The sequence below is a fragment of the Carcharhinus amblyrhynchos genome, unplaced genomic scaffold (genome assembly GCF_965287045.1).
Source record: "Carcharhinus amblyrhynchos unplaced genomic scaffold, sCarAmb.v2.hapA scaffold_43, whole genome shotgun sequence".
In the NCBI taxonomy this organism is placed as follows: Eukaryota; Metazoa; Chordata; class Chondrichthyes; order Carcharhiniformes; family Carcharhinidae; genus Carcharhinus; species Carcharhinus amblyrhynchos.
The window spans coordinates 2,107,724-2,132,997 of record NW_027649784.1 but is presented as its reverse complement, the minus strand read 5'-3'; the positions used below and the strand labels follow the sequence as shown (position 1 = coordinate 2,132,997).

Sequence of the window (25,274 nt, the reverse complement as noted above, 5' to 3'; positions counted from 1 at the left end):
GTTTTGCATGACAGACTGGTATACATTCATAACAGTTTGTAGTTCCTTGCAGTCTTGGGAACAGCAGGAGTCATACCAAGCTGTGATACATCCGGAAAGAATGCTTTCTATGGTGCATCTCTAAAAATTCATGAGAGTTGTAGCGAACATGCTGAATTTTCTTAGTCTTCTGAGAAAGTAGAGGCATTGGTGGGCTTTCTTAACTACAGTATCAGCATGAGGGGGACCAGGACAGGTTGTTGGTGATCTGGACACCTAGAAACTTGAAGCTGTCAACCCTTTCTACTTCATCCCCATTGACATGGACTGGGACATGTTCTCCACAATGCTTCCTAAAGTCGATGACTATTGCCTTCATTTTGCTGACATTGAGGAAGAGATTATCGTTATTGCACCAGTTCACTAGATTCTGTATCTCTTTCCTGTACTCCTTCTCATCATTGTTTGAGATCCGACCCATTTTGCCCAATGGGGTCATCAGCAAACTTGAAAATCAAGTTGGAGGGGAATTTGGCCACACAGTCAGAGGTGTATTATACAGTATAGTAAAGGGCTGAGGACACAGCCTTGTGGGGCATCGGTGTTGAGGATGATCATTGAGGATGTTGTTGCTTCTCCTTACTGATTGTGGTCTGTGGGTTAGGAAATTCAGGATCCAGTCGCAGATGAAGGAGCTGAAACCTGGGCCACGGAGTTTGGAGATGAATTTCAGAGGAATAATGGCACGGAAGGCTGAGCTGTAATCAATAAATAGGAGTCTGGCATGATGTCTTTATTATCCAGGTGTTCCATGGCTGAGTGCGGAGCCAGGAAAAGGTGTCTGCTGTGGACCTGTTGTGGCGATAGCGAACTGTAGTGGATCCAGGCAATAAGAAATAGCAAAGGAAAGAAGTACTTGGTAGGAGTAATCTATAGATCCCAGGAAATACTGGGGGCTTGCAAGAAGCTACGGCAATACTTATGGGTGATTTTAATATGCGCATAGATTGGAAGAATCAAATTGGCAAGGGTAGCCAGCAGGCAGAGTTCATTGAATATATTAGAGATTGTTTCTTGGAACAATATATTGTGGAACCAACCAGGGAGCAGGCTACTCTGGATTTGGTATTGTGTAACATGGAGGTATTAATTGATGACCTCATAGTTAAAGATGCTCTAGGGATTAGTGACCATAATATTGTAGAATTCAAAATTCAGTTTAGGGGTGAGAAAGTGGTGTCCCACACTAGTGTTCTGGAATTAAACAAAGGCATGAGGACGGATTTGGCTTGAGTAGAGAGGGCAGAAAGGCTAAAAGGTACGACAGCAAATGAACAGTGGCAGTTGTTTAAGGAGATACTCCAGTACTCACAACTGAAATATTTCCCAGTGAGGAAGAAAGATGGTAAAGGGGGTAAAAAAAATCCATGGTTTAACAAGGAGGTCAAGGACAATAAAAAGACAAAAACTAAAGTGTGTTACGGGAAATTCACCACTTCAGAGTCAGACATGGAGGTTCAACAAACAGTTTTATTTAGATAAAGCTTTGGGAGAAGCGCTGGCACTCCGCAGTACAGGCAGCCACCTTCTCAACTACACAATGGTAGTTGAGCATCTTTTATACTTTTTAGACAGTAGACGTATGGACATTAGCCATTGGCACATCGTTACAAGTGAGTAGACAGTACGGACATTGCTAGTTAACACATCATTATACACGGACAAGTACGGACATTGACAGTTATCACATCATTGTACAAATAGAGGAGATACATTTATGCAGTTATGTCCTCTATGGCTGATCTTGTTATATAGATTTATGCATTTATGTCCCCCATCAGTGGCTGCTCTCGTTATCAAACTCATTGTTCTGAGTCTGCTTTTATCTCAAGTTTAAGGTGCCTCAAGGTATGACCTGTTTCCTGCAGTAATTAAACACTACAGGTTTTACTTCTTTGTGTAAAGTCAGTGCCTCTTAATGTCCCTTCCCAGAGTCCATTTTGTGTGCCGGGTAACCATTTTGTGTCCTTTACTTTGATTTCACTCCAACAAGCGTATCATATTGCACAGATCAGTGGCAGGCTGGAAGATTGGGAAACTTTCAAACATAAACAAAGGAATGCTAAAAAAAAGAACTGAGGTAAATTACGAAAGAAAACTAGCACAAAATAGCAAGAAGGATAGCAAAAGCTTCTACAGATATAGAAAAGGGAAGAGCATCACAAGGGTGAATGTTGCTCCTTGGAAAATGAAACTCAAGGTTAATATTGGGGACCACTGAAATGGCAGAGATGCTAAATCAATACTTTGCCTCAATTTTCACAGTGGAGGAGACTAGTTACGTCCCATAGGAACAGGCAAGTCAGAGGTAATGAAAAGAGTAGAACTTAGAACAATCAACATCGATAATGCAAAGGTATTCAGCAAACTCTTGGGATTGAGGGCAGATAAGTCCCCTGAGCCTGATGGCCTACATCCTAGGATACTAAAAGAAGTGACGGTGGAAATAGTAGATCCACTGATTGTAATATTCCAAAATTCCCCGGACAGAGAAAAGTTTCCAATGGATTGGAAAAATACTAATGTAATGCTCATAATCAATAAGGGAGGGAGGCAAAAATGCGGGAATATATGGACCAGTTAGTTTGACATCTGTTGTTGGGAAAGTGTTGGAATCAATTATCAAGGAAGCAATACCAGGACATTTGAAAAGTCAAAACATGAGTCAGCATGGTTTTATGAAAGGCAAGTCATGTTTGTCTAATTTGCGAGAGTTCTTTGAGGATGCAACAAGCAAAGTGGATAATTGGAATCCTGTAGTTGTAGTATAGCTGGACTCCCTGAAGGCACCTTTGATAAGGTGCCGCATGAAGGGTTAATTCACAAGGTTAGATCACATGGGATTAGGGGTAATTTATTAGCTTGGTTAGGTGACTAGCTGATGGACAGAAGACAGAGAGTCAGAATAAATGCTTCTTTTTCTGGATGGCAAGAAGTAACTAGTGGGGTGCCACAGGATTCGGTCCTTGGGCCCCAGCTATTTACAATCTATATTAATGACTTGGATACAGGGAGAGAAGACTCTATAGCCAAATTTGCAGATGACACAAAAACAGGCAGGACAGTAAGTTGCAATGAGGAAATAAGAACCTCACAAATGGGTATAGATGGGTTCAGGGAGTGGGCCAAAATGTGGAAGGTGGACTTTAATGTGGAAAAGTGCGAGGTCATGCATTGTGGTTGCAAAAATGGGAAGATGACTTATCATCTATAAATGGGGAGAGACTTTGGGATGCTCCAGTGCACAGGGATCTGGGTGTCCTCATTCATGAGTCACAGAAAACATGCAGGTACAGCAGATTATAAAGAAAGTGAATGGAATGTTGCTCTTTATAGCTAAAGGAATAAAGAAGTAAGGAAGTATTGTTGCAACTCTACCAGGTATTGGTGAGGCCACCCCTGGAGTATAGTGCACAATTTTGGCCCCCGTATTTGAGGAAAGATGTAGTGGCATTGGAGGCAGTTCAGAGGAGGCTCACTGGATTGATTCCAGAGAAGAGGGGTTTGTCATATGAAGAGAGATTGAGCAGTTTCTGCCTATACTCTCTGGAATTTAGAAGAATGAGGGGAGATCAAGATGATAAAAGGTACAGATAAAGTGGACGCAGAGCGGACGCTTCTGCTGGTGGAGCATTCTAGGAGAGGCTGTACTCTTAGCATAAGGGTAGCAAATTTAGAACAGAACTGAGGAGAAGCTACAGCCCCAATTCTCCCAAAAGCGCTGAGTTGGCGGGAAAACTGTTCTAGTTGATCCCAACTGTTTTGCCAGTTCAGCTTCTCACCCGAATCTCCCCACTCTGTGACTGCAGAGGTCCCAGTCGTGAATATTGTTAAAAACCCAAGGGGTGGGGCTCTTTGCATCGGTGTCTGACAGTTCTGGAACTCTGACAGATCAGGACCTATGCGCATGTACAGACTCTTCGTTTGCTGGCCAGCTCGAACACTGGCCAGCCCAAGACCCCCCACAGTGCTGCCCCACCGGCAACCCCCACGGCATGATCACAAACCACACAACAATCCCCAGCCAGCTCTGACCCCCAACCCAGAGCATCTCGATGTACAGCCTACATCCCCCAGCAATGGCGATTTCACCCATCCCACCCCCTCAGCCCGGCAGACCCCCACTCCCAACTCCGCCCTCCCTTCCTGCCAATACTCCCCTGGGGTCAGACCCACCCATGGGAGGCAGGCCCCTTTCCCCCAGCGGCACACCACTCTCCCTGGGCCCGGCCCAATTGCTGCCCTCTCTCCATCCCAGACTGATCCTGTCTGCAGAGTAGCAGTGGGAACCCCCCACCCCCACTCATCGCCCCTAGGCCCTGCCCACAATTGGCCCCACCCGCTTGACACTGGCCAGTGCCTTGTGGGCAGTGTGAGGGTGCATCCTTTGCCCCTTGGGCAGTGCCAGGGCCACAGGCAGGCACTGCCAGAGTGCCCATCCCCTGGGGCACCACCCCATAAATGTCAATATGTGACTGTTGCTTACAATATTGCAGAATTTACTTGTATAATTTGCTATGCAACGTTATTCCTGTGATAGCATTTTTTGCTTTTTGCTTGTTTTAATTTTCATGCAAAGCTTCAGTTCTGCTGTGTTTTTATCAGTACCCAGTACTTGCCGGTGAAATCTGTCTTTATTCTCGCAACAGTAACTCTGTAGTTTGTGAAAATTGTAATTTAATACAGCTGTTTTTAATTTATATAATTTGTTGATTACTTCAATTCTTGCTGTAATTTAATACTTTGCTAATTATTTGATGTATGTAATTTTACATACATGCATTTGATATATGCAATTTTACCTTTCTCATGTGTGAACAAATTATTATAACTGCTGTGACAGAAAAGACCATGCTTTAATAATTACGTAAAAACAAATCTGCAGTCATTTGGGAGATGGGGTTGCTCAATAAATTGGCTATTCAGATCCCCGTGGGAATCATAACAGTATCTGAATCTTAAACATCAAACATAAATACAAAAATAAATAATCAAAAGTAATAAATTAGTTTTAAAAGTATAAAATCAATTAAATGGAAGACACCAAAATTAAGAGAATGAAATAAATATCTGGTGTACATAAATAATAAATATAATGAAATAACATGAGGAACTTCATGCAAATGTGATAACATAAGTACAAATATTTCAGGCAATCATTTTTTCCCTTTTGATGCTCAACATTGAAAGATTGGGAGCAATTTGACTTTTGCCATTTGCCTAAAATGAGCGATTTTGGATTTGCTGCTCATTTTAAATCGCTCTCAGAGACTGCTAGTGAACTGTGATCACTCATTTGACACTATTGCCCCCATAAATTAATTTAATTGAATCTTGGGATTTATTCGGGCACTTGCCAGTCTTGTTGCTGTTGAAATTATAAATAATGCCAAATTACGTCACATAGCAAGTGATTGAGTTATATCTTTTTAACTGTTAAAATAAGCTACTGCTATTAGCATACTAAGGGTTAACACTAATAGATAACTTTCTTGAGATCATCCAGGATCTACAATAAGAGCTGCATGGTGTTAACTGGAACTAACTCCAGTTGCCATGATGCTTATTAGTTTGTGTCAAAAGTTCAGAGTGCTACTGCTACACAGATTCTATCAAATATAGAGACAGAGACAGAGATAGAGAGAGAAAGAGAGGGTGACAGAGACAGAGAGAGAGAAAGAGCAAAGCCTGGCACTGGATTGAACAATTCAAAACACGGTCTGAATCAAACTAACTAAACATCGATCTGCGTCTACAATAACTGAATACTCATATTATTGAAAGTTGCACACAGGCACAACTTGCTTCGGTGGCCATGAGCAAGCTTGTTTACCTTACATTGTACTTCCAAAGAATGCAGCTAAATTCCTAGGTTGGACCCAGAATTCCAACTACCCTTGTGAAAATTAAAGTTCCATAATTGTCAAAAAATAATCTGTCAATTAATGGAAAACTATGATAAGCCTTTAACCTTTCATGTCCACGAGTAAAATGGGTTCTCCCAGATCGTACCCACCCAATCTCACAGCGTGGGATCCGAGTATAGCACCTTTGTCATGGCTTGCCCACATGTTACATGAGTTTACCCATGCAGGCAAAGGGGGGAATGATCAAGATAATGCAACAGTCATGGTTTGCACCAGGATTTTCCACTTTGGCAGAAAAAATTGCTGCTTGATGCCTACTCTGACACAGCAATAACCCTGGAAAGATGCAACCAGTGGCTGCAGCAACATGCCCACAACCATGTGATCCTTTTGTCAATATGTTCTTCAATTCGAGATTCTGGAGACACTATCTAGTGACAATGTCCAGAAGCCCTACCCCTGGCCCTCATGGTCATGCACTCCCATCCCAATTGTACCACCTCTTTGACATCTTATGAGATTGTTATGGGATGTCCCATGTGCTTACCTATCCCCCCCACTCCTCACTATTAAACAAATGAATATGCATTCCATGGATAAAGGAATGATGGACTATTGTATAGCTGTAACCAACCCTCTTAAAGGTTTGCATTCCCAGAGCGTTGAAGCTCAGAAGCAAGTCACCACTGAGGGTGGCCATACCTAACAACCAACAGACTTTGTCTTTGTTGAGACCTTCCAAAGAAAGCATTGCCTGGAACCTTGGTGGAAAGGGCATTACGACATCCTGCTGACAATTCACACAGCCATGGAGGTGGAAGGGGAACTTTGTGGATACATGTGACCCACAGCAAGTGGGCACCCTCAGAAGATGAAACATAAGTAAGGACTTGATGCTGTTTGAAATGTGAATTTTTTTGTCATTGATTGTACTACCCTTTGCAGCAATTCCGTGATTCGAAGAAAGCAGGCTGTCGCTTCACAGGGTAACCAGACTCAATGTTGGATCTGTACTCACCTCCCTGCCACACCGGCTTCATCAGAAATGCATTTTTATGGTGCCCCCTCAAACACTGAGTGGTCTGCGGAGGCCATGGTGATCGTCATTCAACGGGCACCTATCTGCAGGCAACAGCCTACCCCTGATGTCATTAAGACGCTGGCATGGTTGTGTGTTCGGAGGAATTATACCCATGGGGACATTCGGGTGGGTGATCTTCCAATGAGCTCCTATACTTATCTTGCTGATTGTGACTATCAGGAAGCCCAGTTTTGCTTCCACAATCTGTCTGGTCCCATGACCTTATTGGGATTGCACGATTAACAATCCCTCATGCATCGCTCAGGCCCCCGCATCCGAGGCTGAACTCCACTATACCAAGGGTGAGTGTGATTGCCAGCGATCACACAACCTCACCATCAACAGTCTCGTTACCATCTGGCCTTCTGACAGCATCTATCCCAAGAGATCCGGGCCTTGTAACCATGGGAATTGGTCCAGATATGCAGACCAAGTAGCCATAAGGGCTCTATGTCTCAGTCAGACTTGTCATGCCCAGGAGAAATCTCCAAATACCCAGTACTGGCTCACATTTTGCCAAAACTCCATATTCTGGTGCCCAACCCTTGTTTGCAATGGGTCATTCTGGCTTTGTGGGGATGGAGCCTACAAGACCCTCATCGTCAATTGGGCCAGCATCATAGGTCACATGATCCCCAATGCCTTTGGGGTCAAGCAACTATTCATCCACTTCCTGCACAATCATCTAAGTTTTGTGAAGCGGTTTCTTTCAAACCTGCTAATCACCCGTAACACCGGTTTTCACCAACTTATCTGAGCCCTTCTCCCAGGTCTTGGGATCTCAGACTTAGAAAAGGCCATTATTAATATTTCCGTTGCTATGGAAATAATTGAAAACAGCACCGTGGATGCCTTTCAAAGCCTGCAGTCGGAGATTCAGCCCCTTTCCAAAGTGGTGCTTCAGAACCACATAGCCCTTGATCTCTTGAAAGCAGCACAATGAGACATGCTGCTTCTACATCAATGAGGATTATAGGATTGAGATCGATGTGCATACTATTCAGGAGCAGGTGCACCTCCTGCACTTAATTGCTCAGGAAAAGTCCTTTGACTGGTGGGGTTGGCTGTCTAACATTGTTGGTGGTTTGGAGGCTTTCTCAAGACTCTTCACAAATACCTTGTTACAGACCTGACCTTGCTCATTGTCCTGTATGAAATTATCCAATGTGTCTCTGGCTACATCCGTTCTATTTGCCATCCTTGTGATCCTATCCACAGCCCAATTCCTTGTCTCTTTCTGGCCCTCGAATCAGCCAAGGAAGAATTTAGAAAAGTGATGTGCACCAAGGTCGTGGAGGGCCTAAAAGGTTGGCCTTAAAGAACAAGAAGTGGGGAAGTGTGAAAGTTAGGTTACAACTAACTTCCACAAGTTGGTTAGTCAAACACAGCCTTCAGTCACGCCTTCAGTGAGGTCAACACTGATGTACATAGGATAAGCGGGTATGTCTAAAACCTTGTTCCATAAACACTGCATTCCAGGTTAGGACAGCAGGATCCTAACACGGCGATTACCAAATAGCAAGATATGGGGACATATTATGCTAATAAAGCATTGGTTTTCAATGCTTCATTGATAAAAAAGGGAAAAAGGCTACGCTATGATTGGTGGATATGTATGTCAATGAAAGATGTAAAAAAGCTCTTGTTCCTGATTTGCTGTAATTGACTATAACTGCTGAGCTATTTCTCTGTGACCTCAGAACTACGAGAGTTCTCTTTGTGCACAAGTAATTAAAGACCTTGCATTGGATGCATGGTGTCCAGCACTGTTTGTGTTGAGAGTCGACTGAGTGCCCTTAGATTGCTGTTACCCAACAGAACTCTAACACCCTACTAACCCCGCTAACCTATCACATTCCAGGACACTAAGGGTTAATTTAGCATGTCTAATCAACTTAACCTGCACATTTTTGGAGTGTGGAAAGAAACCGGACCACCCGGAAGAAACCCATGCAATCACAGAGAGAACGTGCAAACTCCACACAGACAGTGACCCAAGCTGGGAATCGAATCCAGGTCCCTGCAGCTGTGAGGCAGCAATGCTAGGGTTGAAGTTCCAGTGTTAGCACTGGAAATTACTAACCCCAGAACGTCTACACAGGAAGGAAGTGTGGTAACTCGCTGACCAATGACTCGGAGAGCGTGGCTGCCTGGTTTTGGGCATTGAGCCATCTTGACCGGGGGAACGCACACACTGTCCTGTGTAAATATTACCAAGGTATGCAATGGGGGTTCAGGTCCCCTGGGGTTGGGAGTTAGACCCCCTGTATAGGCATGGTTTTACCAAAGTTCAAGTCCCTGTGAGTGCTTATCTTGATTACCGCGTTTGAGATTTGATTGATACCTAATTTCAAATTGATTCAGATTTTTCTTTTTGCTGTATACATTTGTTTTCTGCCACACGATGGTGCTCTGGACCAGGTGACTTCACTCTGCTTGAATCTTAACCCTTTGTTAGCCTGTATTTTTCATTGGTCTTAATTGTTTAGTTGTTTGTTGGTCTTTATCTGCCTGTGTGTAATCGTGACTCATGCTGGCTGGCAGGATAGAACAGATTGCCTCCTTGATCAAGAGAAGTTCATTGGGGAAGGCACATAAGCCTCCTCCCAAGGGAACACTTTGTGCATACATGTATGTGCACTCTGGACAAGAAAGCGTGAGTCACGCTCAAAAATGGGTGAAGTGGACACAGGGTAAGAAGAAGCCTTTTCCACCTGATGATACCATTAATAGGTGTGCCGCATTGAGAGTTTCGGATATGTGTGAGGAGTAGAGAAACGGTAAGAGAGACATAGGGTGGTTTGTATATTTCCAGTGGCGAATGGAGATGCAGAAATGGTGGGATGAGTCAAGGCAAAGGGGTTTAGAAAATAGTAGGAGGTCTAGAAACTAAGAAATCGCAAGGGCAAGTTAAGGCCAAGATCTTGGTTGTACAGCATCCTCACAACACAACAAAAAAATCACTTCCTGCTGAGGGGATGTTGAGAAGGAAGATTGATCGCCCCTGTATCCTCCATTACCGGGCTCACAGTCGAGTCCGGTCCTGTATCCTCCTTTACCGGGCTCACAGTCGAGTCTGGCTCCGTATCCTCCTTTACCGGGCTCACAGTCGAGTCCGGCTCCGTATCCTCCATTACTGGGCTCACAGTCGAGTCCGGCTCTGTATCCTCCATTACTGGGCTCACAGTCGAGTCCGGCTCTGTATCCTCCATTACTGGGCTCACAGTCGAGTCCGGCCCCTGTATCCTCCTTTACCGGGCTCACAGTCGAGTCCGGCTCCATATCCTCCATTACTGGGCTCACAGTCGAGTCCGGCCCCTGTATCCTCCTTTACCGGGCTCACAGTCGAGTCCGGCTCCATATCCTCCTTTACCGGGCTCACAGTCGAGTCCGGCCCCTGTATCCTCCTTTACCGGGCTCACAGTCGAGTCTAGCTCTGTATCCTCCTTTACCGGGCTCACAGTCGAGTCCGGCTCCATATCCTCCATTACCGGGCTCACAGTCGAGTCCGGCCCCTGTATCCTCCTTTACCGGGCTCACAGTCGAGTCCAGCTCCGTATCCTCCTTTACCGGGCTCACAGTCGAGTCCGGCTCTGTATCCTCCTTTACCGGGCTCACAGTCGAGTCCGGCCCCTGTATCCTCCTTTACCGGGCTCACAGTCGAGTCCGGTCCTGTATCCTCCTTTACCGGGCTCACAGTCGAGTCCGGCTCCGTATCCTCCATTACCGGGCTCACAGTCGAGTCCGGCCCCTGTATCCTCCTTTACCGGGCTCACAGTCGAGTCCGGCTCCGTATCCTCCATTACCAGGCTCACAGTCGAGTCCGGCCCCAGTATCCTCCTTTACCGGGCTCACAGTCGAGTCCGGCCCCTGTATCCTCCTTTACTGGGCTCACAGTCGAGTCCGGCTCCGTATCCTCCATTACCGGGCTCACAGTCGAGTCCGGCCCCTGTATCCTCCTTTACCAGGCTCACAGTCGAGTCCAGCTCTGTATCCTCCTTTACCGGGCTCACAGTCGAGTCCGGCTCCGTATCCTCCATTACTGGGCTCACAGTCGAGTCCGGTCCTGTATCCTCCTTTACTGGGCTCACAGTCGAGTCCGGCCCCTCTATCCTCCTTTACCGGGCTCACAGTCGAGTCCGGTCCTGTATCCTCCTTTACCGGGCTCACAGTCGGGTCCGGCTCCGTATCCTCCATTACTGGGCTCACAGTCGAGTCCGGTCCTGTATCCTCCTTTACCGGGCTCACAGTCGAGTCCGGCTCCATATCCTCCTTTACCAGGCTCACAGTTGAATCCGGCCTCTGTATCCTCCTTTACCGGGCTCACAGTCGAGTCCAGCTCCGTATCCTCCATTACTGGGCTCACAGTCGAGTCCGGCTCCATATCCTCCTTTACCGGGCTCACTTTCAAGTCCAGCCCTGTATCCTCCTTTACCGGGCTCACAGTCAAATCCGGCCTCTGTATCCTCCTTTACCGGGCTCACAGTCGAGTCCGGCCCCTGTATCCTCCTTTACCGGGCTCACAGTCGAGTCCGGCCCCTGTATCCTCCTTTACCGGGCTCACAGTCGAGTCCGGCCCTGTATCCTCCTTCACCAAAGTCACAGTTTTGAGTCCCTCTGAGGCCACATAAAATCCCCCACCTTCAGATGGGTCGGCCCTCCACACCAATGCCCCTGACAGTACTATCAGCGGGGATTCCCCTCTTGCAGTTGTGGGCCCATCAGGATTCATAGCCGCTGCATCCTCAAGAACCCTCATCTCATCCCGAACCAGATCCCAGGCAGCAACCCACCCATCCCCACTCCACACCAGTGCAACAACTGCCCCTCCAGGCTTATCCCAGTCCCCGGTGTGAGTCTGTGAATGTGTATTGCCTTTGGACATCTTCCAAGTTACGGACTACCATTGAATCCATCCCCAGCCCTAAGGATGAGGTTGAGAAATTTATCCAGAAACTTGAAATCCTTCGAAAGTGTCATAGTCCCACAAAGGATGACATAGATGTTGGCCTGGATGTCTGCTTGGGCACTGAGAAGTGGAGGTCACTCCAAGATCAGCTGCAGTGGCCCGATGGGGACGTAACGCCTGCAGCCTTAGACCAACTCTGGCAACAACTGGCTGAAGTCCTGCGCAAGTCAATCCCTTCTGCCGTTGATTGGCATAAGAGTTGTGCTCCTGTTTAGAAACTTGATGAAGATGTGCAGGATTATGCTGAACGTTTTTGCGCTGTTGTTAATAAGTGTTCTGGTATATCTCAAGATGCTGGAATGTCAGCACTTGTTAATGCTCTTGTACAGGGGTTGCAGCCTGATCTGAAGAAAGTGTTTATGATGGCCTGTGTTGGGTGGGAAGGGAAAGAGAACCTACGCAAGCTTGTTAGCGCCCTCTGGCACTGTGAGTGCCAGCTCCAATACCAGAAACCTAAATCAGGAAACAGGAGTGCAGATAAAATATTATATGCTGCTCAGCCAGTGCCCAGAGGCAATAATGAGGGATCAGGAATGGAGGTCGTGGGCGAGGGAAAGGGTGATCGGCTGGCTGGGGGCGACAGTTCAGGTACCTGCTTTACCTGTGGTCTCCAGTGACACTGGGGCCGGAACTGTCCTCAGAGACAACAGGCACTGGATCCTTCGGCCGTGCCACTCCCACCTCCCCGAAACGACCCCTTTTACCATGCACCTGCCCTATAATTCCTACGGACGGTGCCGAGCCTGTCAATTCCCTATCATTATCATTGTTGATAAAGAGCCTATGGTTCCTATTGAAGTCGATGGAAAGCTGACTCAGTTTTTAATTCACACTGGAGCCACATATTCCACCTTTGTACGCAAGAGGCTTCTCACATTTCCCCATCATCACAGGCTTTGAGCATGGTTGGGGTCGCTGGACAACCATTATCACTGCCCTTGACCAACAAAGTGCCTTTTATCCTTTTGGGACACAAGGGGGAGCACCAATTTCTGCTAGGAACTGATGTGCCTGTAAACCTTTTAGGACAGGATCTTCTCTGTAAGATGGAGTGTACATTAACCTGTTCCCCCGAAGGAATTTGCCTCGAGGTCCCAGAGTCTCCATATTCGACAGCATGTCCCTTATCCAGCAGGAAAAATGTCCACACCCCTGAGTATGGAGGTGGGCTCTGCTGAAGCACACACTTTCTCAACAGCTCCAAAGCATGTTCCATCGTCTTTTGATGATGGCATGAACTGATAAGAAAGCCTCTGGGAAAATACGAGCACTTTCTGGGGGAGTGGTACAGCGATCTCCATTGCACAGCCCACTACTCTCCTGACGAACCCGACCCATTGTACAAACAAGCAGTAACTCCTCAACTGGGTAAGTGTTACACTCTAACCCTTTGCTCATGATGCATCGGGGTAGCTGCTGCAGTTGTCCTCAACCAAAAGGTTGAATCTCTGTTTCAGGAATCCCCAGGTGTAGCGCCCCATATTGCACTTTGTGTGACACAGAGATGACAGGCAAGGGACTTGGGCTTTGTGGTGTATGACTTCACTCACAGCCATATCATCCACGATGCAGAGCGGTTAATCCTTACATACAATACTGCTGTCCAGCTGCGGTTTCAGGTTCCCAGATTACATTTCATCATTGAACCCTGGAACGCAGCAACACCATGGCTGGAATGCCTGAGCTGTTATAGGGGGTCTGGGAGCATTGGGGTATGGACAGAGTGGATAGTCAGAAGTTTTTTCCCAGGATGAAAGAGTCAATTACTAGAGGCACAGGATTAAGGTGCAAGGGGCAAGGTTTAGAGGAGATGTACGAGGCAAGTTTTTTACACAGAGCGTGGTGGGTGTCCGGAACTCACTGCCGGGGAAGGTAATGGAAGCAGATACAATAGTGACTCTATTGTGGTTGCTTGACAAATATATGAATAAGATGGGAATAGAGGGATATGGTCCCCAGCAGAGTAGGGGACTTTAGTTCAGTCAGGCAGCATGGTCGCTGCAGGCTGAAGGGCCTGTTCCTGTGCTATTATTTTCTTTGTTCATTTTCTTTGGGCATGGCAGGCGACTGTCATTAGTGGATTTCCACCTATGCTAGAACATAAGGACATAAGAAATAGGAGCAGGAGTAGGCCATCTAGCCCTTCGAGTCTGCCCCGCCATTCAATAAGATCATGGCTGATCTGAAGTGGATCAGTTCCACTTTCCTGCCTGCTCCCCATAACCCTTAATTCCCCTGTCTATCGGAAAGCTATCTACCCGTGACTTAAACATATTCAGCGAGGTAGCCTCCACCACTTCAATGGGCAGAGAATTCCAGAGATTCACCACCCGCTGAGTGAAGAAGTTCCTCCTCAACTCTGTTCTAAACTGCACCCCCCCCCCTTATTTTGAGGCTGTGCCCCCTGCAGTGCCTTACCCTTCCCTCAGCTCTGATGACATCCTCTGGAACTCTTTTGTTGCCTTGAAAACTGCTCTGGCCTGATTACAGCAAGCCTTTCAACTTTTATGTCCATGAGACAAATGGGTTCTCCTAGGCTGTCCTCACCCAATCCCACGGGAGGGTATGGGGGTGGGGGGGAGGAGGGGGGGTCCAACACGTGTGGCCTATCAAAGCATCTGCCTTGACCCTATTGCATGGGGACTGTCCTCCTGCCTCCTCTCCATTGCGACTGCCTACTTGGCTGTGGTTTCCATATGGAGCCTAACTCTGGGTTACCAAGTTGCGCTCCAATTGCTCTGACACCCAACACCTGACAGCTGCTAGAGTTACCCAATACGAAGCACTTGTGGGCGACCCATCCCTGACCCATTGCATTACCTTTAACCGTGTGACATTCTGACCTATGGTTGATGACGGTGACCTTCAGGATTGTGAAACAGTTATCCAGTTGTCTACCCTACCTCGACCTTTCGCAAATCCACACGCTGTCCCTTTTGTTGATGCTCCTCCATCCGTACTCCCAATGGTGACCTCCAGATGGGCTACGCGGTCTGTCATCTCCACTTCATTTTTGAATCAGTTCGCCTTCCACCAACTTGCTCTGCACAGGCAGACGAATTGTTTGTCCTCGCACGTGCCTGGACAATCTGTGAATATCAATATTGAGTCATGCTACACTTTTGGGGTTACGCATGATTTTGGACAATTGTGGAAGCTCTGGAGCTTTCATACATCTTCAGGGAATTCCATTAAACACTGTCAGCTCATCGCTAATCTCCTTTCGGCTATTCAACTTCCACCTTGTGTTGCAATTATTGAGTATATGGCTATATGGCTCACACTAATGATAATGACATTATTCCTCAAGCAGTCATGGTTCACACCAGGATTTTCCATCATGGCAGGAAAAATTGCTGCTCGATGCCTGTTCTGCCAACGCTATAACCCTGGAAGGACACCACCAGTGGTTGCAGCAGCAGGCCCACAACCCTGGGGCCCTTTTGTGCAGCTATAAATGAACTTTATACAAATGTCCAAATGTATGGGATATAGCTACGTGATTGTTATTGTATGTTTATTTTCGCGATGGGTAGAAGCATACCCAACTAGAAAGAATGACACTGTTACTGTAGCTGAGTTGCTGTTATGTGAATATGTTCCTCAATTCGGGATTCCCGAGACACTATCTAGTGACAATGGCCCTCACTTTACAGTGATACAGCAATTATTGAAAGCGTTACAATGCAGACACCACCTTTCCTGCCTTTTCTATCCCCAGTCTACGGGTGCAGTTGAGAGACAAAACGGATTACTAAAGATAAGCTGGCCACATTGTGTGAGGAAACAGCCTTGAAGTGGCCTGAAGTCCTTCCCCGGCCCTCATGGTCATGCATTCCAATCCCAATTGTACACCTTCTTGACACCTTATGAGATTGTAAAGGGATATCCCATGTGCTTACCTATCTCCCCATCCCTCACTATTAAACAAATGAATATCCATTCAATGGACTAAGGAATGATGGACAATTGCATCACTCTAACCAACTCTCTTCAAAGTTTGCATTTCCAGGTCACCGAAGCTCAGAAGCAAGTCACCACTGAGGGCTGCCATACCTGCCGAGCAGAGACTTAGTCTCCGTTAAGACCTTCCAAAGAAAGCACTGCCTGGAACCTTCGTGGGAGTGACCTTTGTGGTCGCTGCGAACAACTTAAACAACCATGAAGGTGGAAGGGAAACCTTTGTGGATACACACGACCCCCACGTCGAACAGGCACCCTCAGAAGAAGAAACTTAAACAAGTACTTGATACAGTTTGAAATGTGGATTTTTTTACTGCCATTGGTTGTATTGCCCTTTGCAAAGGCATGGATTAGCAATTCCGTGATCTGAGCAATGCAGGCTGTCTGTTCACAGGGCGATGTTAGATCTGTTCTCAACTGTCTGCCAGCCCGCCTCATCAGAAATGCATTTTTTTGCTCCCCCTTCAAATCTTAAGTGATCTGCAGAAGGCACAGTGATCCTCATCCAACAGGTTCCTACCTGGAGGCAACAGCCTACCGCATGGACATTAAGGCACCAGCATGGCTGTGTGTTAGGAGGAATTATACTCATAAGGACATTCGGATGGGTGATCTTCTATGAGCTCTTGTACTTGCTGATTATGACAACCGGAAAGCCCAGTTTCGCTTCCACAATCTGTCCGGTCACATGACTTTTTTTGGGATTGCACGACTAACAACACCTTATGCATCGCTCAGGCCTCCAGTTCTGAGGCTGAATTTCATTACACCAAGGGTGAGTGTGATTGCCAGCGGTCATACAACCTCACCCTCAATGGTCTCGTTACTGTCTGGCCTTCTGATGGCATCTCTCCCAAGGGATTAGGGCCTTGAAACCCTGGGGACTGGTCTGGGTGTGATAGGCTGAGGGCTTTATGTTTCAGCCAGGAGAAATCTCCTCATACCCAGTATTGGCTTGCCTTTTGCCAAAACTTCACATTCTGGTGCCTGACCCTTGATTGCAATAATTCGTTCTGGCTTTGTTGGAATGGAGGCTACAAGACCCTCCCCATTGGATAGGTACCTGCATTACTGGTCGCATGATCCCCAAGGCCTTTGGGGTCAAGAACCTATTCATCCATTCCCTTCACAACTATCTAGGCTTTGTGAGGCGTCACGAATAGTCAGTTCCAAACCCACTAGTCATCTATCACACCGGCTTTCACCAGTTTGTGTGGACCCTCCTCCCAGGTCTTGGGGTCTCAGAATTAGAAAAGGCTGTTATTAATGTTTCCATTGCCGTGGAAATAATTGAAAATAGCACTGTGGGCACCATTCACAGCCTACAGTCGGAACTTCAGTCCGTTTCTGAGGTGGTGTTACAGAACTGCATGGCCCTCAGTCTTCTGTTTGGAGCGCGGCGGTGGAGTGCACTCAGCAGTCAATAAGACATGCTATTTTTATGTTAATGAGGATGATATGATCGAGATGGATGTACATACCATTCAGGAGCAAGGGCGTCTTTTGCACTCAGTTGCTCAGGAAAATCCTTTGACTGGTGGGGCTGGCTTTCTATTCTTGGCCGGTTTGGAGATTTTTTTAAAGACCCTTCTCAAGTACCTTATTATCGGCCTGGCCTTGCTCATTGTCTTGTATGTGGTTATGCTAGAATCTGTCATCAAAGAAGAAATAGCGAGGCACCTAGAAAAGAGTGGTTTGATTGAGCAGACGCAGCACGGATTCGTTAAGGGGAAGTCATGTTTGACGAATTTATTGGATTTCTATGAGGATGTGACTAGTGCGGTAGACAGACGGGAACCGGTGGATGTGGTGTTTTTAGATTTCCAAAAGGCATTTGACAAGGTGCCTCATAAAAGGTTGCTACAGAAGGTTAGGGTGCACGGAGTTGGGGGTAAGGTGTTAGCGTGGATCGAAGATTGGCTGTCTAATCGGAAGCAGAGAGTTGGTATCAATGGGTGCTATTCTGGTTGGCGGTTGGTGACTAGTGGAGTGCCGCAGGGACTGGTGCTGGGGCCTCAACTATTTACCATTTATATAGATGATCTGGAAGAGGGGGCTGAGCGTAGGGTGACGAAATTTGATGACACGAAGATGAGTGGAAAAGCAAATTGCGTGGAGGGTGTGGAAACTCTGCAGCGAGATCTGGATAGGCTAAGCGAGTGGGCAAGGACCTGGCAGATGGAGTATAATGTTAGCAAGTGTGAGGTTATCCACTTTGACAGAAATAATAGTAGGAGGGATCATTATTTAAAAGGCGGAAAGCTGCAGCATGCTACGGTGCAGAGTCACAAAAACCCAGTCTGCAGGTGCAGCAGGTGATCAAGAAGGTGAATGGAATGTTGGCCTTTATAGCGAGGGGGATAGAATATAAAAGCAGGGAGGTCTTGCTGCAACTGTACAGGGTACTGGTGAGGCCACAGCTGGAGTACTGTGTGCAGTTTTGGTCGCCGCACTTGCGCAAGGATATATTGGCCTTGGAGGGAGTGCAGAGGAGGTTCACTAGGCTGATACTGGAGATGTGGGGGTTGGACTATGAAGAGAGACTAAATAGCCTCTGTACTCGTTGGAGTTATGAAGGATGAGGGGGGATCTTATAGAGACATATAAGATAATGAAGGGGATGGATAGGGTAGAGGTAGAGAGATTCTTCCTGCTTCGAAAGGATAGCAGGACTAGAGGGCACAGCCTCAAGATAAGGGGGGGGGTGCAGTTTAGATCAGAGTTGAGGAGGAACTTCTTCACTCAAAGGGTGATGAATCTCCGGAATTCTCTGCCCGTTGAAGTGGTGGAGGCCACCTCACTAAATATATTTAAGTCATGGGTAGATAGGTTTTTGATAGACAGGGGAATTAAGGGTTATGGGGAGAAAGAGGGAAAGTGGAACTGATCCACTTCAGATCAGCCATGATCCTATTGAATGGCGGGGCAGGCTCGAAGGGCTAGATGGCCTACTCCTGCTCCTATTTCTTATGTTCTTATGTTATTCAGCTTCTGTCTTGCTGCATCTGTTCTACCCTTGTTCTTCCGTCCAGAGCCCAGTCCCCCATTTTCTTCCAGTACTCCCTCCCAGTTAATGAACCAACTGAGGATGAATTTAGAAGGCTGATGAGCATAGATGTAGAAGCCATGGAGGACCCATCATGTTGTCCTTAGAAAACAAAAAGGAGAGAATTGTGGAAGTTAAAGTGCTCAGATTAAAAATTTCATGCCTTCTCTGTAACAACTCTGTAACAGTTAGTGAGAATGTTATTAGTTTTGGACCTTCAAGGGAATCTGTCTACTTCCAGGCTAACCTTCACTTGCATAGATCCCATAACATTCTGTTTTTTGACCTTCACCAAAGGGTAGCATGACCAGATTTTGCCATAACAAGTACCAAAGGCGAGATGTGGGGATAAGCTATGCAAATGAAGGATTATTTGGAGTCAAGTTTTCATCAAATGAGAAAGGGTGAAAAGTCAGGATTTAGTTGGCAAAAACTAATGTTAATGAAGAATGTGAAAAACACTTGTTCCTAATTTGTTGTAATTCATTGTAATTGCCAAGTTGTTTTTCTGTAATGTCAGAACCACTTCAGCCATTTTGAAGGTGAGGAGGGGAGTTCTCCTTGTGCACAAGTAATTAAAGGGCCTGCATTGGATACATGGTGTCCAGTGCTGTTTGTATGAAGAGTTGACTAAAAGTGCCTAGAGTTGCTGGTACTCAGGATCTCTGACAAAACTCCTCACTGTCTTCACCTTCTCTCATCTGTTATGGGCATTCTTCTCCTGTAGGGACAGAATGAGCCATACAAAATCTGATGATAAGAGGATTGCAGGGTTTCATGAGATGGCCCTCAGAGGGCAAGGTTTGTGAGACTTTGAGTGGGGGGAGGTTAGAGAGAGGTGCTAGGAGGTCAGGGATTTGAAGCATGCTGGGTGCTAGGGTGGGTGGGTCTGGGGGATCATTCGGGGAAAAATGCGAGGTCAGGTTTAATACTCACTCTTGCTGCCTGGATTAGGTTGTTGAGTTTCTTCTGGCACTGTTTCTCGTTTCTCTGTGCCAGTGACCTAGCACTGAAACATGCTGCCACTGTCTCCCAGGCTACATTGCCATCCGTTCCCCTGCAACTGCTTCGCATTGGAAGGGAACCTTCCGCCTAGCCTCTACCATCTCCAACTATCGTCTGAGGTCTCTGACAAGGGGCCATTTTTCTGGAAGCCATCTTCCTTCACTGCCTGCCTGTTTGTGCATCCTTGGGGCTTTAATGGAGTTCTCCCTTGTTAGGGCAGATCAGCCGCAGGCAATTTGGGCAACTCACACACCTGTCAGAGCACTATAGTGAGTTTACTGCAGCTGGCCTTGTTCTATGGACAGAAAGCCAAGTGATCACCAGCAGGTGTGCTGATGTGATGATTGGGATTGGTGGGAGGTGGGGGTGGGTGGGGGGGGAGGTGAGGCAGCAATGCTAACCACTGTGCTACTGTGCCGCCCCAGATAATACAGTCCATCTGGCCCACTGCAGTAGATCGAGCTGTTGTGTTGATAACCTTTTCCAAAGTGTCAGAACCTCAGAGCAGAGAGTGGACTCTGCAGGAAATTTCTCATCTTCTGATTGCTCTGAGCACCTCCTCTACCTATAATAGGGTAGCATGGTGGTTAGCACTGCTGCCTTACAGCACCAGGAACCTGGGTTTGATTCTCGGCTTGGGTCACTGTGAGGAGTCTGCACGTTCTCACTGTGTCTGCATGGGTTTCCTCTGGGTGCTCCGGTTTCCTCCCATAGTCCAAAGATGTGCCAATAGGTGGTTTGGCCATGCTAAGTTCATCCTCAGTATACCTGAACAGATGCTGAAATGTGGCAACAAGGAGGGGATTTTCACAGTAACTTCACTGCAGTGTTAATGTAAGTCTATTTGTGATTAATAAATTAACTTTACTTTAAAATCATTTTCCCAACTTGTGCACTGTAGCTAGAGGAGGTGCACAGTAAAAAGTCTGACAACACCAGGTTTTAGTCCAACCTATTTATTTGATAATATTCTCACAAGCTTTCGAGGGGTTACCCTCTTCGTCAGGTGAATGGAGTCCCACATCATGGCTAGAGGAGGTGCTCAGAGCAGTCAGAAGGTGAGAAACTTGCTGCAAAGAGTCTAGTCTCTGCTCTGAGGTTCTGATGCTTTGGAAAAGATTATCAACCCAGCAGCTTGATCTACTGCAGTGGGACTGATGGACTATTATGTGTTCAAATCTGTGGAGAGGAATCTGATCCCACAACATTCAGCCTCAAAGGCAAGAGTACTACCTGCTGATTAACAACTAAGATTGAAAGTTTTTTTTGAGATAACATTATAGGCAGAACTTGAGCACATACTATTAATTTGAGAACTGGATGCCTATAGTTTTCCATCCACTGTGAACTGAAAGTAGTCACTGCGTACTCCAGTCAAAATTTTTGTAACACTTGTCGAAGTTTCTAAAAAAACTTTTCGAATGTAACCCCAAATGGTTCATGAATTCAAAAGACTTAGGCATTCCTATGTGTGAAAGTGTTGGAATTGGATTATATTGATTAAAATGCTGATGAAAAAGTCACACTGAAACACTCAAAGATTCTATGTATTAAGCAGAAAGACAATGTGCACCGAAAGTCATTCTCAGTGTAACTCCTTCCTTAAGACACGTGAAGCAGCTAGAAAATAACTGATTTCAATGAAACTGAAAGCTTTCACTGTTCATTTCCTGACTATTGATGCCACATTAAACTCTCAGTGAATATATGGGCTTGGTCAAATCAAATAATTATCTCGATCTTCAAAGGTCACAGTAAAAACATATTGTAGTTCCAGAGTTCAACTGCCTCAAACACTTTCTTCACCGTATTAGAATGGATGGATCTGTCTTTTGAATTGGGTTTTTGAAGATATCTGAAAACAGCTGATATCCCAACTTTAACGATTTTAACTTGTTTATTTTTGTCCTTTATAATGTTTGTTTTGACTGGGATTTTACAAGAAATACAATGTACAAAATGAGGACTATTATATATTTATGCTGCCTGACTTTTGCTGCAACTCTTGGTGAGTCTCAATGTGATATATTCATCTACCATTTTTGTAAATTTTGAGCTCATTCTGAAACCTGTGATAGACTTTTCTCTCCATTGTGCCACGGATGTACTCAATTCCTGGCCACGGGGTAGAGAGAACAGGACAGCTTTAGATTTTGTCATCCTTTCATTGGGCAGGAACCTCCAAACGTTCATGGTCCCAGGAATAACCTAAAGACGCCATGCAGCCAGAATGCAGAAAGATGCCCCTTTGACCTGATGTGACCAAGTTTCAGTTTTTTTCTATTGGTAAAATACAGAAGATAAAGCTGATGCACCAAACTGTTCAGTAATTTCAGCCTGGGATATTTCAAGCTCATTCAGAATTATAAATCGTTTTCCCTTGTCAGTGAAGTAAAGAATCTTGATCTTTCATTATTGTAGCCAGAAAATTGGTTAACTACCTAGCAGCCCCCCGAAAATGGCCACGAGAATTACGCTCCACAATTAACCTACACCCATTGCTTCCGTTGCGGGCTACACATGAGAAAACGTTTTGCAGACATTTTGCGTTTATGGCGCTAAATGAAAGGCACACTAAAAATCGCATTTTATGGCTTGAATTCTTGGCACAATTTGTGGGTGAAGGATCTCCGCTAAAATACAGACAAACTATGAGCTTCACAGCATTTGAGCATTCATATCTATGATATGAAAAAACTTTGAAACAATATGGAATTGCAGCTATCTTTCACACAAAGACAAAACATTTAAAAGCGTAAACTCCGCAAGAACGCATTTCTTTTCTATCCTTTCCGATGACAGTTCTCTATATTAAATCAATTATTGTTAAAATGATCTAACGTTGATAAAACGGCAAAAGTTTGGATTTGTTAATTTAGTTTCTGCACCTCCTCAGTAAATTTATATGTGAAGTGCTTTTTAGAAGCGTTTTAGTCCTGGTCCGAGCTTGTCTATAATGGCATAAGAGTTGTATAGGAAACCGCTGCACCCTCAGTCTTTCCCCCGAACAAATGTTACCTTGGCATTGTTTGAAAAGTTGTCTATGTTATAAAATCTCCGGGCAGGAGCACATTCAAGTATTATATCAAAAGTTTGCTCCTTTAAGTTTTAGGTTTATTTGCTATTGTCGTAAGTACGCTTACATTAACATTGCAATGAAGTTACTGTGAAAATCCCTGGCAGCTGTTCGGCTACCGGAGAAAACCTACGTAGACATAGGGAGAACATGCAGACTCCGCCCAGACAGTGACCCAAGCTGGGAATCCAACCCTGCTCCCTGGCGCTGTGAGGCAGCAGTGCTAACCATTGTGCTGCCCTTGGTGCCAGTGTAAGGCTTGCATCCTGGTGGCACACTGCAGATCAGTTGTGGGCAGTGAGGAATATAGACATTGCAATTTGATGATTCATGGAGGGCAGAAAATAGGCTTGTTCAGACTTCCATGCATGGCTTGGAGGGAAGAGAATCTGAGATTGGGGTTGGGGAAGTGAGCTGTCCTCAAACTGGTAAAAGGACAATATTTTTTGATGGGAGAATCAACAGCCAAGTTCTCAGATTGCCCATTGGCCTATAAAAATAATGTGAACATGTCTGGTCTGATTTGAATGGGCCTCTTTTGAGGATTGGAGTCACATCCCTGAATCCATGTATTTAAGGCTGTCTCAGCAGACTGGCTACTCATCCATTCAGAGGGCACCTTAATGAGCAGCACTTGGACAACAGTTGGAAGGCTGAATGATAGTGACTTTTTTTCATGTTTCACCTCCGCAAAATGTTGCAAAGCACTTCACAGCTAATTAACTACTTTTGAAGTGGAGTCAATATAGAGAATGCATTAGCCAAGTGCAAAGCTAAACTACAAAGTGCTAAATAACCAAATAATCCTTAAGCCACATCAGCTGACTGATCAATGGGTTCGGTTTTCATCCAGCCAATATTCTAATGGATGCCTGGACTCTCAGCCAAAAAAAAGGATGATGCTTAGCTGAGGACCCAAAAATCTATTAGCCGGTTGAAACAGTTGTGCCCCAGGGAAAATACTGTTTGACAGGCCTGGCTCTGATCTTTGTTTCTTTATACTGTTTAATGTCTCATCCAATGATGGCACCTCTGTCAATGTACCATTCCCTCATGCCAATAGGGGGGCATGATCTATTTGCGTGTTTGAATGGAATTTAAAATGCAGAGCAATCTGCCAAAAAGCAATGAACACAAACTTACTGAGGAGGAGTGCATGAGAAATCCAAATATAGCTCCATGGAACAGGGCCTCCTGCTTCAGAATAAAACAAAAAAACCAACAGGGAATCTGGCAGTAGGCCAAGTTATTATTTTTCCTTCACAAAAGGGTGTTTTAAAAAGTGGCTTCCAGAGCTCCTGCCAGGGCAATTTCGTGGTATTTTTAATTTCACTCATGGGAGCACACACACAAAGTCCTCCATTATTCAATTTATTTTCTATTGTACAGTTTTCTTACATTATCCAATTTCTCCATTATCCTGTTTGATCTCTATTCTGCCCCTAATCTTCCATTATCCAGTTTGTCTTTCATTGTCTGGTTTGACTTCCATGACTGTTTTGGTCTCCCTTATCCATTTACCACTATCATTCGGTTTGTCCTCGTAGTAACTCAGCAAGACACCAGTTTTCCATCACCAAATACCCTTCATAATGTACCAGGGAGAAGACACCAGTCCAGATTGAGTAACGGGTTTAAAAAAAACCTGATGACCATTTCTCATTGGGCAAGTCTCTCCTCGCTCAATAAGACAGCTCATGTTCCACAAAGCCCATGGGGAAATCTATCAATGATTCCACCATGTCTTTCATGGTCATCATAACGGCCTTTCTTTCTTGGATCCAAGTCTCTCCCAACAACCCCTGTGTGTCCCAGAAGTTTCTCATATGAACCAGATCACCTGTTGAGAAAGTTCATTTTGTCCTTGTGGAATAATAATTTCTTTTTTAGTTTTCTTGTTGGGACTCCACCCTCCCACCAGATTTAGGAAAAGCAGGCTTAATCTAATATGAAGCTATCATCTGGTTAACAGCTCTGCTGAGACAACACCTGTTGTGCGCAGTGTGATCCTATAATTGAACAAATATTGTTCTAATTTGGTCTCTATGGATGCTGCTGGTTGCTTCTTCATGCCAATTTTTAAGGTTTGAGCTGCTCGTTCTGCCAGTCCATTCGATGAAGGGTGATAAGATGCAGTTCGGATGTGTCGGATCCATTAGGGTGCAGTAAGTTCTGGAAACCTCCGCTAGTAAAGACCATGCTAATTTGGGAAACCAGAACTTCCAGCA

The 25,274-nt window shown here is 45.6% G+C and overlaps 1 protein-coding gene across 1 annotated transcript in view; it reads left to right on the top strand.

Annotated features, from left to right (window-relative positions):
• The first annotated feature begins 12,255 nt into the window (after window positions 1-12,255).
• The window catches only part of LOC145337076 (uncharacterized), a 74,275-nt gene continuing 61,256 nt past the window's right edge, over window positions 12,256-25,274 (top strand). The window contains exon 1 of the mRNA XM_080181824.1: window positions 12,256-12,544. Within this exon, the coding sequence (XP_080037950.1) occupies window positions 12,256-12,544 (289 nt within the window). The remainder of the gene's footprint in view (window positions 12,545-25,274) is intronic.